The 15,210-nt window shown below is 58.1% G+C and overlaps 3 protein-coding genes across 3 annotated transcripts; all 3 read right to left on the reverse strand.

The window, feature by feature from the left end:
• Positions 1-84: 84 nt before the first annotated feature.
• On the reverse strand, positions 85-1,787 carry WHR41_08668 (uncharacterized protein). Its single transcript, XM_069377272.1, has 3 exons — positions 1,101-1,787; positions 1,022-1,035; positions 85-952 (listed from the first exon to the last, which is right to left on the reverse strand). Exons 1-3 carry the CDS (start codon positions 1,251-1,253, stop codon positions 595-597), a joined length of 525 nt encoding a protein of 174 aa, XP_069225963.1. The 5' UTR covers positions 1,254-1,787; the 3' UTR covers positions 85-594.
• A 4,883-nt stretch (positions 1,788-6,670) lies between these two features.
• Positions 6,671-8,715, reverse strand: WHR41_08669 (uncharacterized protein). Its single transcript, XM_069377273.1, has 2 exons — positions 7,499-8,715; positions 6,671-7,444 (listed from the first exon to the last, which is right to left on the reverse strand). Exons 1-2 carry the CDS (start codon positions 8,616-8,618, stop codon positions 7,398-7,400), a joined length of 1,167 nt encoding a protein of 388 aa, XP_069225964.1. The 5' UTR covers positions 8,619-8,715; the 3' UTR covers positions 6,671-7,397.
• Positions 8,716-11,134: 2,419 nt separating this feature from the next.
• Positions 11,135-15,042, reverse strand: WHR41_08670 (uncharacterized protein; the record flags this gene model as incomplete). Its single annotated transcript, XM_069377274.1, has 2 exons — positions 11,135-11,418; positions 11,485-15,042. 2 exons carry the CDS (start codon positions 15,040-15,042, stop codon positions 11,326-11,328), a joined length of 3,651 nt encoding a protein of 1,216 aa, XP_069225917.1. The 3' UTR covers positions 11,135-11,325.
• Positions 15,043-15,210: the final 168 nt, after the last annotated feature.

Raw genomic sequence — 15,210 nt, forward strand, 5'->3', positions numbered from 1 at the left:
TGGAGGGGCCATCGGAGTTGTCTCCGGCGGGGCAGCGACTTGTATTGGCCGGAAGGTAAACAAGACCTCACTTGTGCGATGACGTTGGCTGGAATGATTCAAAAGCTATCTTGTCCTGATATTCACGCCCCGCATGCAAAGAAATAACCGTGCAATCAAATTATTGCATCTTCCCAAAGGACAGTCGTCTTATCATCATTATGTTGTCCGGCCGCGCGCGCTCTGCTGCGCATATGGCCGGTTTTCCTTGTCCCTCTGTCACCTTTTCTTTCTGGCCTTCTTTGTCAAACCTTCTGGCATGACTTTCTAGTTGAATAATCCTCGGTTGGGCAGCGCTTCTTCTCTCGGCGACACCGAATGCCCGTCGGAAGACGACACTGACGAGTACGAGCCGCTAGACATGCCTGATGTGAGGCTGCCGTGTCGTATTGGTTGCTGTAGCGGCGGGAATTGCTGAGGTAATGGGTGCGATACGTCGCTGATGCCGGCTGGAGGCATGTCGACTATAGATCGCAGCGGTGGAAGCTGAGGGCCTGGTGCTGGGTGGCCTGGGCCGAAATTCGATTGCGAAAACATTGTTTGCTGCTGTGGCATTTACTGCGACTGTTGCGCATGTTGCTGTTGCCAGTCTAGTTGGTGTAGTGAAGCATCCTGGTGCTGCTGGTGCGGTCGCAGCTGCTGCTGTAATCGAGGTCGGGGCGAGGTCGCATCGCGGACCTCTTGAATTAGAGCGCCCATGTCGTCGCTGAATGTACTCGATCGTACGCGGTTGTATATGTCCTGGGCCTCCGATTCTGTCCGCGAATGAAGTGCAGCGACAAGCTCACGCGCTTCGTCGCGCTCTCGTTCCAGCATATTGCTCTTGCGGCGCAGAGCGGACCACCTACTCTCTCCTGCTTCTGCATTGTACTCGCAGTCGGTGTGTAGCGCTTTACAGCGCGAACAAGATGGCCTGTGGAAGAAGTGTGAGGATTCTGCCTTACGTGTGTCATTCAAGGATCACTGGGTTGCTGCGACATACCGCTGCCCGTCACACTTTCATGAAGTCAGCACACATGATACTGGAACAATCGCAGACGTCTGATGGTGCCTATACTCACTCGTGACTTTCTCTTCTGGCATGCCGTGCATGCGCTCTCAATCAACGTGCGTTTCGACTTCCCGCGGGGTCGCTCAGGTGACCGCTGGGAGCGGTGCGGCGCACCCATCTGGCCAGCGCTGCGGTTCGCAAGCGGCAACGACGACGCCGACATTGCGGATTGTGTTAGCACGGTCGAGGAGCTGTTGTGCGCGTAGTTGGAGAGTTGCTCATGGGTTCCGCGCGCGAGAAAATTGAGGCGTAGAGCGGAACAAGCTCACGCGCCTCCAAAGGCCTGGCCGACAGGCGAGAGGAGCTGACCTGCTGCTCAATGAAGGGTGGCGATCGATCCGCACTGCAGGTCTGAGAGCAAAGCTCAAATGAGAATTGCGCGCAGGTCCGCAGATAGCGCTGCGAAATAGACGGAACAAATAGGGTCCCTGTGCTGTTAGTGATGCTCTTCCAGCGAGGACCAGCTGCAGAGGGGACCGCAGCCGCTGCTGAATCCGCCCAGGACTCTTTGTACTTTCACGAAGGCAAGCAGTGGCAACTCATATGATTGACAAGAAACGAGAGTTGTAAATCAATCGAAGAAGATTGAGCTCCCATAAGCTCGCGGGGCCGGCCATCTCGCCCGCAATGCCATCTTACTGGAAGGCAAGATTCCGATCAGGCGAAACCGTATGCTCTGCCGGTACCATCTGCTAAACGGCTCCAAGCCCAAGCTGATAGGGCTAGGCAGGAGTGTTGCCGTTTAGCCAGGGCGGCTGGTCTCCCCACCGTGACATGAGAAAGCCGTCACACCACAAGAAGACATCGACGCTTCCAAAGAACGCCCGGAATACTGGCATGGCTGCAGAGACCAATCGAAGAACGTTTGCAGCACATGACGCTCGCGGGGACGGCCATCGTAGGAGGGCAAAGGTGATCCCCCACAGTCGTCCACCACAGCGGAGTAGAAAGGCTGGGCAGTGACCGCATATCGGATAACAATGCGAGATCTCTCGGGGCGCTCACAAAGTGCACCCTCGAAAGAAGACAGAACCGAAAGGGCCGTATGCGGACTCTATCCCCAGACCGCGAAGCAACGTGCATTACTCCGTCTTTCGGGCATACATACAGAGTCAACCCGCCGCCTTTGATGTACGGCACACGCAAGCCATCTGCCATGTAGCCGCTTAACACCAGCGGGGCCCGAGAGGCCCAGAACCATTCGGCTCAACCGTCTCTTCGCTGCTGTGCGGCATGCCCGCGTAATTCGCTTCGAATCCACTTAGCCGAGGGCCGAGTAATGTGATGAACTACCTACGTGGGATCTGCGTGGCTCAATCCACTCTCTGCAAGGGAAATTGCTGTACCAAGGGCGCCCTTACACTTTGGAGCGGCACCGCGGTGCCCACGCGGTCTGATGCTAGCGGCTCATGCACCGGGGAGACGTGGAGGCGTGTTTCCAGCGGGCCGGCCTCCGCTGCGATTACTCCACCGAATCGGCCGATCAGAGCACGCGGCGAAGGCCTTTGCGCAGGCAAAATCGACTCGATCCGTTCGCGGTTGAGACTCTTCAAGCGGAGCAAAACGGACATGTCTCGTTCCTGCAATGGCGCACGACTCGGCTGGATGACATGGGTGAGAATCCCTCAGACGGTGCATATAGCGACCTCACAAGGAAGCAGCGGCTGCTGGGAAGAGGAAACGCAAGCGAGCCCATCGCGGGGATACTCGGTACCTGTCTCTCGGCCCGTAGAAGGGCAATACTGTACGGCCTCAGGTCCGTGGCTTGTACTGCTATGCCCAGTCTTTGCGCATCTCGATGTCGGCGGCGTCGGCGCGGATCCTCGGCTCCGATGCGGAAGTGCGAAAAATTCGATGCTCAACATTTCGATGCGTTTGAGCTCATTACGATTCTCTGACGCCGTGCATCGTCAGGATACATACCGGCAAGGGTCTCGTCGTGTAGGCCTTCGAAGCAATTGTAGAGGTCAATATTCCGGCTCGGCTAAGGGCAACCCTTGTAGCCGCACAGGAGCGAGCGGCTGTACTGTACTGTAGGCTTGGGGACCGCGTTGGAACGTTGATGGAGATGGCGTCTCCGCGTGAAGGGCAAGAAGAACACGTGATTGTCCAACCGGAGCAGCGGCCGACAGCTTGCAACAGGCCGGAGCTGGCTGCGGGCTGCGCACTACCTCGTCCACTGGAAGGACGCTTTAGAGGGGGCTCATGGTGACGGTGAAGTACAGCGGGTGCGCATCGTCGGCGACGTAGCTGGTTATGCAGAGTGGAGCTGAGCAGCTCAAGACGCTGAATTTACCATCGGCCAAGGGGGATGATGGAGGCGCATGAGGCACCGAAGCCGCGGTGAATTGATCGAACGGGTACAACGACTTCGAGACATTGCCAACGAGAAAAGACCGATGCTTTGCGCATCGCACAATGTCCAGCACCTATGACAAGCTTGACTGTTACCTAAGCTAGTTCAAAGGAGTAGGATCGACTACGACTTCCGTCGCCGACACCAAATAAGCCTCCATAATCCTCACGATGCTACGTACAGCACCCTGAACTCTGCCCAGGGACGACGTTCCGGCGCCACAGCCGCTTGACAGAGACGTACTGATTGCACGTGACCATGCGTGGGCTCCTATTGTCCACCTGCATCGTTCCGTAAGGCACTTGGCACGATAGAGTGACCAAACTCTGTCGCATCATTATTGGACACCGGGCAGCATGCCGCCTCACCGGCAAAGCGCCATCCTTGAACATACCTTACAACGGCCCCTTCCAAGAACACCAGGGTGATGCCGAGGACTACATGCCGGCTGACGGCGAAAGTTAGCATCACACAGCTTATAGTGTGGCCTTGTGACGGGTGGCTAAATTATTACCGGACGATGCATAGATTCTAGACTGTTGCAGCGTACGAATGTAAGACCCACAGTGCTGTCATGGTGATTGCCCAAGGTGCAACTTCGGAATTCAGGAACCCTTCAGCGCGCAAAGTGTCACGTCACATTCACCCAGCTGCCGGGGGTACTTCTTCCATTCGCGAGACTGGCACGACTGAAGAAATGATGCTCCGCGGAGATGTTTGGCAATCCATTTCCCAGAGTCAGCAGGAGACCACTGCCGTTGATAGACTCAAGTCTCGGACGTCGTGGCGAGACGGGATCTTGGAGTATTCTTTCTTCACCATTCGTTCACCTCTCACGCCACCGCCTAAATCATCCCTTTCTGCCTCCGCTTGGTTGCGACGGCTCGAAGATGTGACGACGTGGTTGGTCCTGTCGTTCTGCTAACGGATACTGTCGCAAACACCATCTTCGATCGCGTTTCGAAAGGAAGTGAGGTCCGCTTAAGCGTCGGTGGGCGATCCGTGTAGACGATCTAGCTTCTGCACAACGCTACCTGACCACATGTCATTCGCTGACTGTGAGTGGCGACGATCACCACTGTCGCGACCGCTAGCAAGAAACGCGACGCGCTGCGAAAAGAATTGATTGCCACCCACTCCGGTTAGCCGTCTTTGGCCAACCGCGTAAGCGACAAGGCCTCTGCGCAACTTACCCGAAAAGGCACCCGCCAGCGACCTCGAAGTACCACATGAGACCCTACTGGCACTCAACTGCAGCCTACACATCAACCGACCCGCCACTCCCCTCAAAAATACCCTTGCCGACCACCACTTCGGCCGCCTAGGCAAATCACGTAAGTGATCCAACTTCTGCGCAACCTCCGCGACAAAGCACAGCACACTCCACCGACCTCCACGCACCGCTTGTGACCGCACCCGGCTCCGATCGCAAACCACGACCCGCATCGCCAAAACCGCGAACCAATGCCCACAGTCGAACGCCACCACTCGCGAACCAGACCACAACAACTACCCTCTCCCCCTAAGCGCCGCCTCACCACCTCTCGCGCAAGCGGCAGGTTTGCGTATGCGAGGTACCTTGCTCAAGGTGACAAGGTAACTCTCGAAAAAGTTACCGAGTTCGCCGATCCGGACCCTGCACCTTTAGCGGAGCGGTACATGCCCCCCGGCCCACCTCGCTTCTCCTCGGGGGCTCGGGCATCCGCACCGACAGGAAAGGCAAACCGTCAAAGGCAAGGCAGCCGAGCTGGTCTCGAAGTCCGCGCTGGGGGTGATCGTGAGCAAGTGAGGCGTCGACGACACCGGTCGCCACGGCCACGTCGTCGAGCGGCCGTCAACTCCTCCCCCTACCTTGACGTTTTCCCCCCTTGTGTCTACGCGGCCGCCGTCCCTTTCCCTGGCTTGCCTTTTCGCCTCTTTCGTCTCAAGAGATAGATCACCCGAAACAGAAGCGGCGAGCTCCGGTGGCGGTCAGCACTAGGCGAAGTTCTCTCGCCCGCCAAACACGCCTATCTTTTCTCGGGGGTCCGGGCATCCCCACCGACAGAGCCAAGACATCCAAGGCGACAGAGCTGATTCCCAAAGCAGGCAGGCGTTGGGGGCATTTTCGGGCACGTGAGGTTCGGCGACGACGCCGGCCGACTTCGCCGCGCCGTCGAGCGGCCGCCAGTCCTTACCCTTTACTTGTCTTTTCCGTCCTCTTACCTCACCAGGTGACTCTTTCGAGAGAGAGAGAGAGAGAGAAACAGCCAGCCTCGGCGACGGCCAGCGGTAAGTGAAGTCATCACGCCCGCCGAACGCGCCTGTCTCTTCCCGGGGGCCCGGGCGTCCGCATCGACAGGTAGGGCAAGCCACATCCAACTGTGCTGGTCTCGAAGCAGGGCTGGAGGTGGTCGTGACTCACTGAGGTCCGGCGACACCGGCGGACCTGGCCGCGTCGGATTTCGTCAGGCCGATTTCTTCCTGTTGCCTACGCTTTGACTTCTGTTTTGGATGTCTCGCAAGAAGCCCAGCATCCGAAGCAGAAGCAATCAGCGCAGCCGGCGGGTAGCAAACGGTAAGTGAGGCCACTCGCAGCCGCCGAACTCGCCCTGCGTATCAAACGGACTCCGTCGCAGCAGCCAGCGCCGCGACGCCAGCAAGCGGGAAGGTAAGTGAAGTCTCTCGCAGCCGCAGCCGCACGCGGCGAACGGATCTCGACGCTCCGACTCCGTCCAACCCAACCACCTCGCAACTCCTGCCGCAGCATCATCACCATCAGACAGAAAACCGCAGTCTCAAAGTGCGCCTACATCACGCGCGCGCGCGCGCATCACAACCGAGCGAAACCGCCCACCGCCGCGAACCCTCAAAGCCAACCCGCACCTACCTAGCGTTCGTTGCTCGACAAAACCGAACCGAACTGAAGACTCTTCCTCCGTCCTCGTAGCTCTTGTCTTTCCCTGCCGTGCCGGGGTGAAAGACAGACTCGGCCTGTCGAAGGCGTAAATGCCTTACTTACCATCGCACGGCTGGCGGGCGGCTGCCGACAACCGTATATCACTGTGCTGCCGGGGCCGGCTCTGTTCGGCGTCGATGGGTACAGTATGCAACACCCGTGCGTCTGGTCAGACACACGCACACACATACGGGACTGCGTTGCGAAGTGTGGGCATCACCGCCAGAAACCGTGCGACTGGAGCGTACAGTGATACACGGAAAACCTGAAACGGAAGCGAGACTGGTTTTTGCAATGCAGCAGCAGCAGCAGCACCACGAGCGCCTGCGCTGCACGTTCAGAATACCAAAACCCGATCTATGTATGTATATAATGATGCTGAGGTCCTCCGTCCGTCCGTCCCGTCCCGTTCATTTTGTGGCCCGTCCCACATGCTTTGGTTTCCTTTCCCATGTCCATGTTTTTCCCTCCCAGCCTGTAAGATTGAGCATAAAAAAAATCCCGCAAAGACAACGAGTGATGAGTGTGACGCTGGAGACGACGCTGCGACGACGCTCCCCTGGGAACCGACGAGGAGTGGGAATGCGCCGGCGTCCGCGCCCTTCAAAATTCCATTCCGTAACCCGTGCAATCGTGCAGAAAACGACAGTGGATCTCTCTTTTTCGCGTTCTCTCGCTCGGAGAACCCACGAGTCCCGCCCATGGCGCGCGCCGATCGCCCAGAATGCTGCCAGTATCGTCCGCCGAGGTGTTGTTGTTCAGGCGGGGGTGGCGCTTGAAGCCGGCCGGCTCGCGCATTAGGTTCGTGTCGATGCTGCGGTGGCCTGGGTATCGCAGCGGGCGAGTGGCTCGGCGAGCAGCTGTCGGTGCTCTTGGCGCGTGGCGGGCGTGTGATAGTAGTACAAAGGCGGACACCACGGCTCGGCGGCGAGACGACCTAGGTCTCTTCTTCCTCAGCGCAGGCCGCGGTGTCCCGTAAGTAGTGAAGTGCCAGTAGTCGCAGGGCTGAGCGATCAGCCCTTGCTTCCGATGTGGCGCTCTTTTTCGGGTTTCCAAGTTCCTGAAACCTGGTATTAGTATAGATATTTTTTGATCTAGCAGATTCAAGACTCACCCTCAAAATTATGCTTGACAAAAGCCATCGGGTCGTCGTCCTCGCCCGCGCCCATCTGGCCCACGCCCGGCGAGAAAGACGTGATCGGCAAGACGACAACGTCGCCGACTTTCTTCGCCTGCTTGATGCCCGTGAACTGCTGCCACGTGATGTTGCCCTTGCTCGTCGACATGTCAAAGTACTCCGGGTCGTTGAAGAACTTGAACACGGCGTCCGTCCACAGCGCGGGGCCGGTGTACTCGACGACGCTCTTCATGTGGCTCTTGTCGAGCTGGCCGATGGCCTTGCGGCGCAGGGTCTCCTCCGTGATGGAGGCCACGACGTCGAGGAGCACCGGGTGGCCAGGCTTGGACTGGATCGTCCACTGGCAGAATTGGATGCGGCGCGAGTACCAGTCGTGCCAGTCAGGGCGGTCGGGGTCGGCTTCGATTCCAACGACGAGGCCGTACGAGCTTCGGGGGACTTCGGAGGGGACCCATTCCACGGCGGATTTCAGGGCGGTCGTGTCGATGTCGCTGTAGATGCCTCCGCGGGCCAGGAGGATGAGGTAGCGGAAGAAATCGGCCTTGAGCACAGCCTGTGGTAGGGCCTCGTACGCTTCCTGGACCTCGGGGATGCTGGCGTAGAAATGGCGGATGAGGTGCGAGGCGACGGAGTCGGTGATGACTTCGTGCACGAAGGTCGGGTGCAGTTCAGACCAGGAAGCCTCGGCGGGCCGGAACTCCTCTCCAAACTTGCCCTCTGCCGGCGTGTACTTCCACGTCTGCCAGATGTATGCCGGGAATTTGCTCTCCACGTCGTACGGGAAGACGTACGACAGCTGTTTCCTCAACGGTTGGGCGTTGAGCTGGCCCAGAGGCACCTGAGGCTTGGGCTTCCTCACGAGGGCTCGTCCTCCATCATCGGTGTTCCATTGTTTCGGCGGAGCTACAGGCTTTTCCTCGACGAGGTCTTCAGGCGGTGCTACTTGAATTTTCTTGTTGTCCGAATAGCTGCCGGTGGGTTTGGGCGAGTTGTGTGATACGAGCGGCGCCGGCTCCGAGGTATGTGTGTTTTTGAGGAGGATGAAGAAGGTCAAGACGACGCAGGCTATCACCAAAGCGCGCTTAAAGGTGAGCATTGTAGCTCGGCGGGTGGAGACGTAGGATCAATCGAAAAGCCAGGAGTGATGGTGATGGCGACGGATCGGAAGAGGAGGAGGAGGAGGAGGAGGAGGAGGAGGGGTTTGTTGTGGGTGGGAGGTGAAGGTGTCGACTGCGTTGCGCGGCCTCGAATTAGGACATGTGGTGAAGAGAGCAGGGCCTGCGATCAACGATCATGGTTAGACGGTGATTGGCGAAAGGGCTGGCTAGAGACGAAGCCGGGGCTCGCATGCACGGCAGGGCGGGCGGAGGATATATCAATGCGAGGCGACCATGTGCGTAGGCGCTTGGGGCTCGAGCAAGAGCAGCGGCGGAGGAGCAACGCAAGCTGGAAGGAGAGTGGAGCTGACGTACGGCGATCGATGCACAACAAAAGTATGCGCTATCAGCCCGAAGCGGAAGGCGCGGCTGGAGCCAGGATGGAGTTGCGCGGCCTGCCGGACAGGCAATCTATGGGCGACGCTGGCGGAGACGGGGGTTGGCGGACGGAGGCAGCGGTGGCGGAGAGGGCGGAGGAGGAGGAGAAGAATGAAGTGAGAAGAGCAGGTGGAGGAGGTGGAGGAGGAGGAATATGACAGGTGAGGCCAGGCCCAGGGATGCTGCGGTGGTGGAGAGAGCTGGAGGTGCCTCAGTGTTACAGCGGCGTTTGGTTGTTGCGTGCAACTTTCCGCCCGCACCCTACGCCATCGGCGGCATCAGCAGCAGCCTGAGGCGCCCTGGCCTGGTGCTGGCGCCGGCGCGCCGGTGCTGACGACTCGCCTTGACCCGTCGACGGAGCGTCGTCCATGGTGGATGGTGGCGCTGGCGGGCCGCCTGATAGCCACCGCCCAACGTGCCTGGCGAGCCTGTCCTGCCCTGGCTGCCCTTCGTATTCCTGCTATAATTGTTCTACCCGACCGCTGCCACCGCTTCGCATCCGGCAAGAGCCTCATCTCACTCTTCACGCGCATCCTCCGCCTCCGGCATGCACTGCACGCCTGCAGCCGGAGCGCCCGTCGGAGTGTTGTTTGCAGGCATCCGCCCAGACGACGGGAGTCCAAGCAGTGCATCGACTCTGGCGCAAGCTTCCAAACGGCCTCCGCTGGCCACGCGTATGGCCATTGGCATCAAGGGTTTTTGGCAGGCTAGGCCAGCTCGCCAGCCAGCTTCTGCCGGATCAGCGCCTGCTAGCGCCGGGTTCCAGCGCGCGGGAAGGACGAGACACAGCGAGCGGCTGCGGCTAGCCCGTACGGCGCTCTGTCGCACCGCTAAGACAGAGGACAAGTGCTTCCTGCAGGAAAGCTTGCGTCGACGCCGGTTGTCGATCTGCGGTTCTGTGACCTGTTGCGGCATTATTCTGTGGATGTGACACCAGTCAGCCGGAGTCAACGGCAGTGATGATGCTGTCAACAAACATCTATAGACCCTCTGATCGGAGAATAGAAGAGACATGAATCTACAAGAGATACGGTAGTCTCCCGCCAGTAGTAACCTCCCGTCCGCAGCTCACCTGTCCCCATCCTCACCCTTCCGTGCCGCGGCCAAGCTCTCTTACAGGCCAGACCCGGCAGGTAGATTGCCCGGCAGCATCATACATGCACGCAAGGGGAAGCTTGATCGGAAACCCCCAACCCAATCGTCCTCGAAAGCAGCTGGGCACACGAAAGGGCGCACCTGTCAGGGCAGACGCGAGAACGGAGCGCTCGCCAGGAACGAAGTCGGAGCGGCCTCCAAGCGAGAAAGCTACCTTATTAGCCGGCCAGGCTGCTGCCCGTACTGTGTGCTGTTGAAAACCACGCGTACCGTCTCCAGCTCGCTTCCCCACACCCTCCAACGAGCAAGTGTCGCAGCCTTGTTAGGCCGGACCACACACACACACACGCGTTCGTCATCCGTTTCGAGTTGATGAAGCGCTCGCGTATGTAGCAGATCTGAGACGGAGACATATTGGGCCCCGAGTAAGCGTGCTGTTTCTGCCCTACGTCTAGACTCTGTTCGAACATCCATCGCATTCTTCCCTGCTTCCATGATTCTCGGCACGAATCCTGTCCGTGAATAATAAAATTGCATGCGACTCTGCCTGTCCTTTGGAAGAGCCAACCAGCTTTCACTTTCTATCGCAAAGATCTCTACTCACAGGTGTATGCGCAGCCTGTAGGGGACGATAGACTCAATGCACTCGCACAGAATCTAAGTGAACAAGGCAAGCAAGGACGCCTCGCACTGCAGCCGCCTTCCCGTGCCGCGTACATGTCACCGCGCTGTGTACCTTACTCGATCATCCTGCGCTTGACGAGACCCATGATCGTGCCCGTGTACAGCATATCAATCAGAACTCTGCCCTCCGAATCAAGACATCGCCAGGTAACATTGCAGAGATGACATTTCACAAAGCATCCACCTACCGCGTTACCTACGGTCAGCCGAAGCGTGACCGGGCCGCGCTGTAGCATCCTCTCAGTTCCCTTACAGCAACGACGACAAAAATAAAAGCAAACACGAACAGCTAGGTAGGTACTCAAGCAACGGCTCATGGTTTGAATTCGTTTCATTTTGTATTCATACAAACCCCCACACACACAAGAAGCTTGCCGATGTTAGATAAAGCATCCGACGCGGCCCGGAAGCGATCTCGCTGGGACGAAGAATCTCGCTAGCGGACCGCGCGGTCGAGCCGACGATGCTGGAGATGAGGGCTATGTCTCTCTACGACCTGATCTGCGGGCTCGAGGGCCGGCCCCAGAAGTCGAGCGACGCGATGACGTCCTCGCCCAGCTCGTCTTCGTACGCGAACAGGATCTGTGGAAATAGACTGTCAGCACTGAAATCAATTCCCCAAAAGGGAGACTGTTGCTCGAAACTCACCTCTCTCGAACTCGAGTGCAGGAATCGGATGTTCTTGTGCGTCTGGATGCACACCAGCCCCCCCGTGTCGCTCTGCCGGATCTCGATGAACTCCGGCTCGAAGGCGAGGATGTACTTCTCGCCCCAGGTGGCGAAGGCGTTGGGCGCGCCCTCCCACAGGATCTTCCAGTCGCCGCGCGCGCGCCAGCCGTTCTTGTTGACGTAGAAGCTGAAGTCGGTGTAGCAGAGCAGGAATTCGGAGGTGTTGCGCTCGATGTAGATGGGCTTGACGCCGCCCTCGCGGCGCGCGACGAAGTCGAGCGAGGTGTCGGCCTGGTCGAGCAGGGACTGCGTCTCCAGCGTCTCCAGCGAGACGATCTCGAAGCCCTTGGCGCCGCCGACGCAGAGCTTCGAGCGCAGGAAGTGGATGCTGTTGCTCTCCATGGGGATGTAGAACTCCTTGTGCGGTTTGAGCACTTCCTGGCCCGAGGCGAGCATCTTGGCCAGGCCGGACTTTTTCTTGCCCTTGGTCATGGAGTCCATGGGTTGGTAGACCTTGACCGTCGAGGACAGAGAGCTGGATTTGACGCAGCAGACGAGAGTCTGGCCGTTGCACATGCCGGCGTTGATGTAGTTCGCGTGGCAGATCTTGCGGCCCTTCTTCGAGGGACCGGCGATCGATTCGTCGACGTCGAGAGCGTCCAGGGAGTACGAGTAGACAACCTTGTCCGTCAGGACAATCAAGATCTGGTGCTGTTCGAGAACCCCAATCTGCGTAACGAGTCTGCATTCGAGGACCTTCTTCGGCTTTTGCGACGAGTCCTTGGGCCTGCGGTCGGAGACATAGACACCGTAGTCGGTACCGATGACAAGCTTCCTGCCACCATCGATGGGTCTGCAGCAGTTGATCTTCACTGACGAGAAGAAACCCTCGTTCAGCTTGCTCATGGTGAAGATCTTGTGTCTCTCAGACAGCTTCTCCTTCTGCGCAAGGATGAGCTTCATCCACTTCTCACGCTGGATTTGGGTGGTGCAGAAGAGCGTCAGCTCGTAGCCGCCCTTGCCGAGTCCCTTGAATGTGATGGGATAGCCTTGTTCGCTGGGATTGGCACGAGTGTTTGTGGCGCGGCCAACGCCCGGGATCATGCTCGAGGACGGGCGTTTCGTGATGCCCATCTTCGGCAAGACAGTGTCCATTTCCTTGATCTGCAGAAGCTCCAGTGGTATAGGCTTGCGGTAGACTTTCATTTCCTCACGCTTATTGACCGTCTTTGACCGCACAAGGAGCACTGCATGATCGAAGAGGTACGCCGTGATGTCTGCTGTTTCCGACGTTGGCGTCTTCTTCAATTGGCTCTTGAAAATCAACTGTCGGCTCTCTTCAGTCAACTTCAGATCCATGTGCGGGATTGCGCCCCACTTCAGCTGCGAGTTCAAGCTCATCAGGTTGAAGTGGTTCTCGGCCTTGCCGGACTCCTCGTTGACTCGGGCAAGAACGTCCCTGATGAGCTCGATTGCCTTTGGAATATCTTGCTTGTCCGGATTGTCGTCGGCAGTCTGCTTCAAAACATTTTCAAGAAGCAGCGGATATCTGGCCAATCTGGTCGTTGGCTTGGTGAGGTATCCGTTGAGCTCCAGCTTGCGCGATTCTTTCAACCGTTCGGTCTCGTCCACAAAACGCTGGAATTGTTGGTTGGCAGTCTTCTCCCTCTCGAACTCGAATTTACCAAAGAGTTGGTTCGCACCGTACTTGATGAAAGGGCTAAACTGTTGCACGTACTCCAGGAAGACGTCACCGATGTTGCGCACGATCGGCGCTTGTTGCTGTCTTCTTGTCAAGGCGCTTGCGAGGCGTGAGTTGACGCTGTGAACTTCCTGGCAATTCGAGAATACTGTACGGATGAACTTCTCTCGTCTATGTTCAGGGATTGGCGAGATCTCGGGCATTCTCAGGGGTTTTATCCAAAAGTCGCGGAGGTATTCCAGATCCTTCACGAAATCGCGTTCCGTATACATCAGCTCAGAGATTACTTCTTGTCGGTTCTTTTCTTGCTTGGTGACACTGTCCGCAATCTCCTTCGACACCGAGTTAATCCAGAGCTTCTGTTCACTCTCGGCCTCGTCATGTAGACTTGACCTAGACGTCTCGCGCTTCAGACCAGGTGTCTGCTTGAGGTTGAGTCTTTGCTGCTGCTCGAGCCTTCTCGGGCAAGCGATCGAGTAACACAAATTGTCCCGGTTGCAGGTTGGCGAATAGCATTCCGTAAGCAGCGTGAAGACACCGTTCACCTCTGGCGCCTCGTCCGTAAGTGATTCTTTGAACTGATAAATCTCGTTCGGAGAGTCTCGCAGGCGATGGGCGTATGACACTTCGTGGAAATATTTTTGCGCATCCAGAGATCGACCTAAAAGGAGTGCAAGGTTGCGGTCCGACGTTCTGATGATGTAGGCGATGAGTTCCACCGCTTCATATCCCGTGAATGCGTTTTGATATACCAGACCGTCCTTTTCTCTTTCGCTTATGGCCACTCGCTCACGGAACGCTTGTGCAACGTTTGACAGCATTGCACCATAGACGAGCGAAGGCCGCTTCTGCGCAACCATGGTACTGCTTTGAGTCATCTGGCTATTAGACCGCTGAGCACCAGCACCAGCATTCGAGGGCCTCGGAGATATGTATTCGCCAGGAGAAGCTACAGTGGATGCCATGGACATTGTGCGAGAGCCAGCGCTTCCATTACTGAGGTGCTTTTGATCGTACTGATTCCCGCTCGGTGTCCGCTCAGGGTGATATCCGTTGGTAAGCGTTGATTCGCTCTGTATCGTATCGCCGGATTCTCGCCTGCGATTAGGAATCACTCTCCCACTCGTGGTCTGCGTGTAATCCTGATCTCTTGTGTATGAAGACATGGACATGGTTCGCTCGTCCCCTGTCCTCTCGGGCACAACCCTTCCTTGCGCAGTCGTTCGAGCTAGATGGTTGAGATATGGTTGCTGCCGGAATGCATTCGCAGGAGCCTGACTGTAGCCGCCGCCTGGAGGCTGATATGCTGGACGGGGGGTTGAGGCGAGCGACTGCGTTCTGTAACTGTCGGTGTTCAATGCTGGGCCTCCCGGCGGGTATGGCCTCTGAGTGAATGATCGCTGGTATGGTGCTCCGACTGGAGGGCCTCGGGGGTCCATCCGCTGGGGCTGGCCGTAGGGAACGCGATCTGGGCGGACTGGCTGCGGCATGCTCTGACCTGGCGGCATGGGTCGCCGATGGGGTGAAGGGTTCGAGCCATTGGAGTATCCTGATCCTTCCATTGGGCGTGGCGGGGGATATCCGTTTGGTTGCTGTCCAGGCCTTACCGGCGGCGCCCGAGGGGTGTAGCCGGACATGGCGCTGGACATGGTATTTGCCCGGTCTTGCGGTATCTGAGGCGGCGGAGCACCCATCATCGTCTGGCTCCTTCCCGATGGCGGTGGACCGCCGAAGATGTTGGAGAAGGCAGCATCGCGCTGCGCGGAAGAGGAGGCCGGACCAGGATTTGGTTGACGGCCGTAGTCGCGGCCTTGCTGGGCGTGATACTGTGCCATGTCGCGTGTCCAGAACTAGTGGCAGGGCAGTTTGCCAGACATCCGGGCCTCCCCACAGGTCGCTACCCTGCCGACTTCGCACCCTTGGGTGTCGGGGGCTCCTGGTCGCGGGATCCCGGCGAGCACGGCCGGGCTGTCGAGATACGTGGCGGCGCAGAGGGCGGTGAA

This window comes from Cladosporium halotolerans (assembly GCF_011745625.1).
Source record: "Cladosporium halotolerans strain TM138-S3 chromosome Unknown Sca43, whole genome shotgun sequence".
NCBI lineage: Eukaryota > Fungi > Ascomycota > Dothideomycetes > Cladosporiales > Cladosporiaceae > Cladosporium > Cladosporium halotolerans.

Excerpts from the sequence above, each read along its gene's own strand:
- WHR41_08669 (XM_069377273.1), bottom strand. The coding sequence starts at position 8,618 with ATGCTCACCTTTAAGCGCGCTTTGGTGATAGCCTGCGTCGTCTTGACC. Across the intron at positions 7,445-7,498 it reads TGTCAAGCATAATTTTGAGG|GAACTTGGAAACCCGAAAAA; the intron begins GTGAGTCTTGAA and ends ACCAGGTTTCAG.
- WHR41_08668 (XM_069377272.1), bottom strand. The coding sequence starts at position 1,253 with ATGTCGGCGTCGTCGTTGCCGCTTGCGAACCGCAGCGCTGGCCAGATG.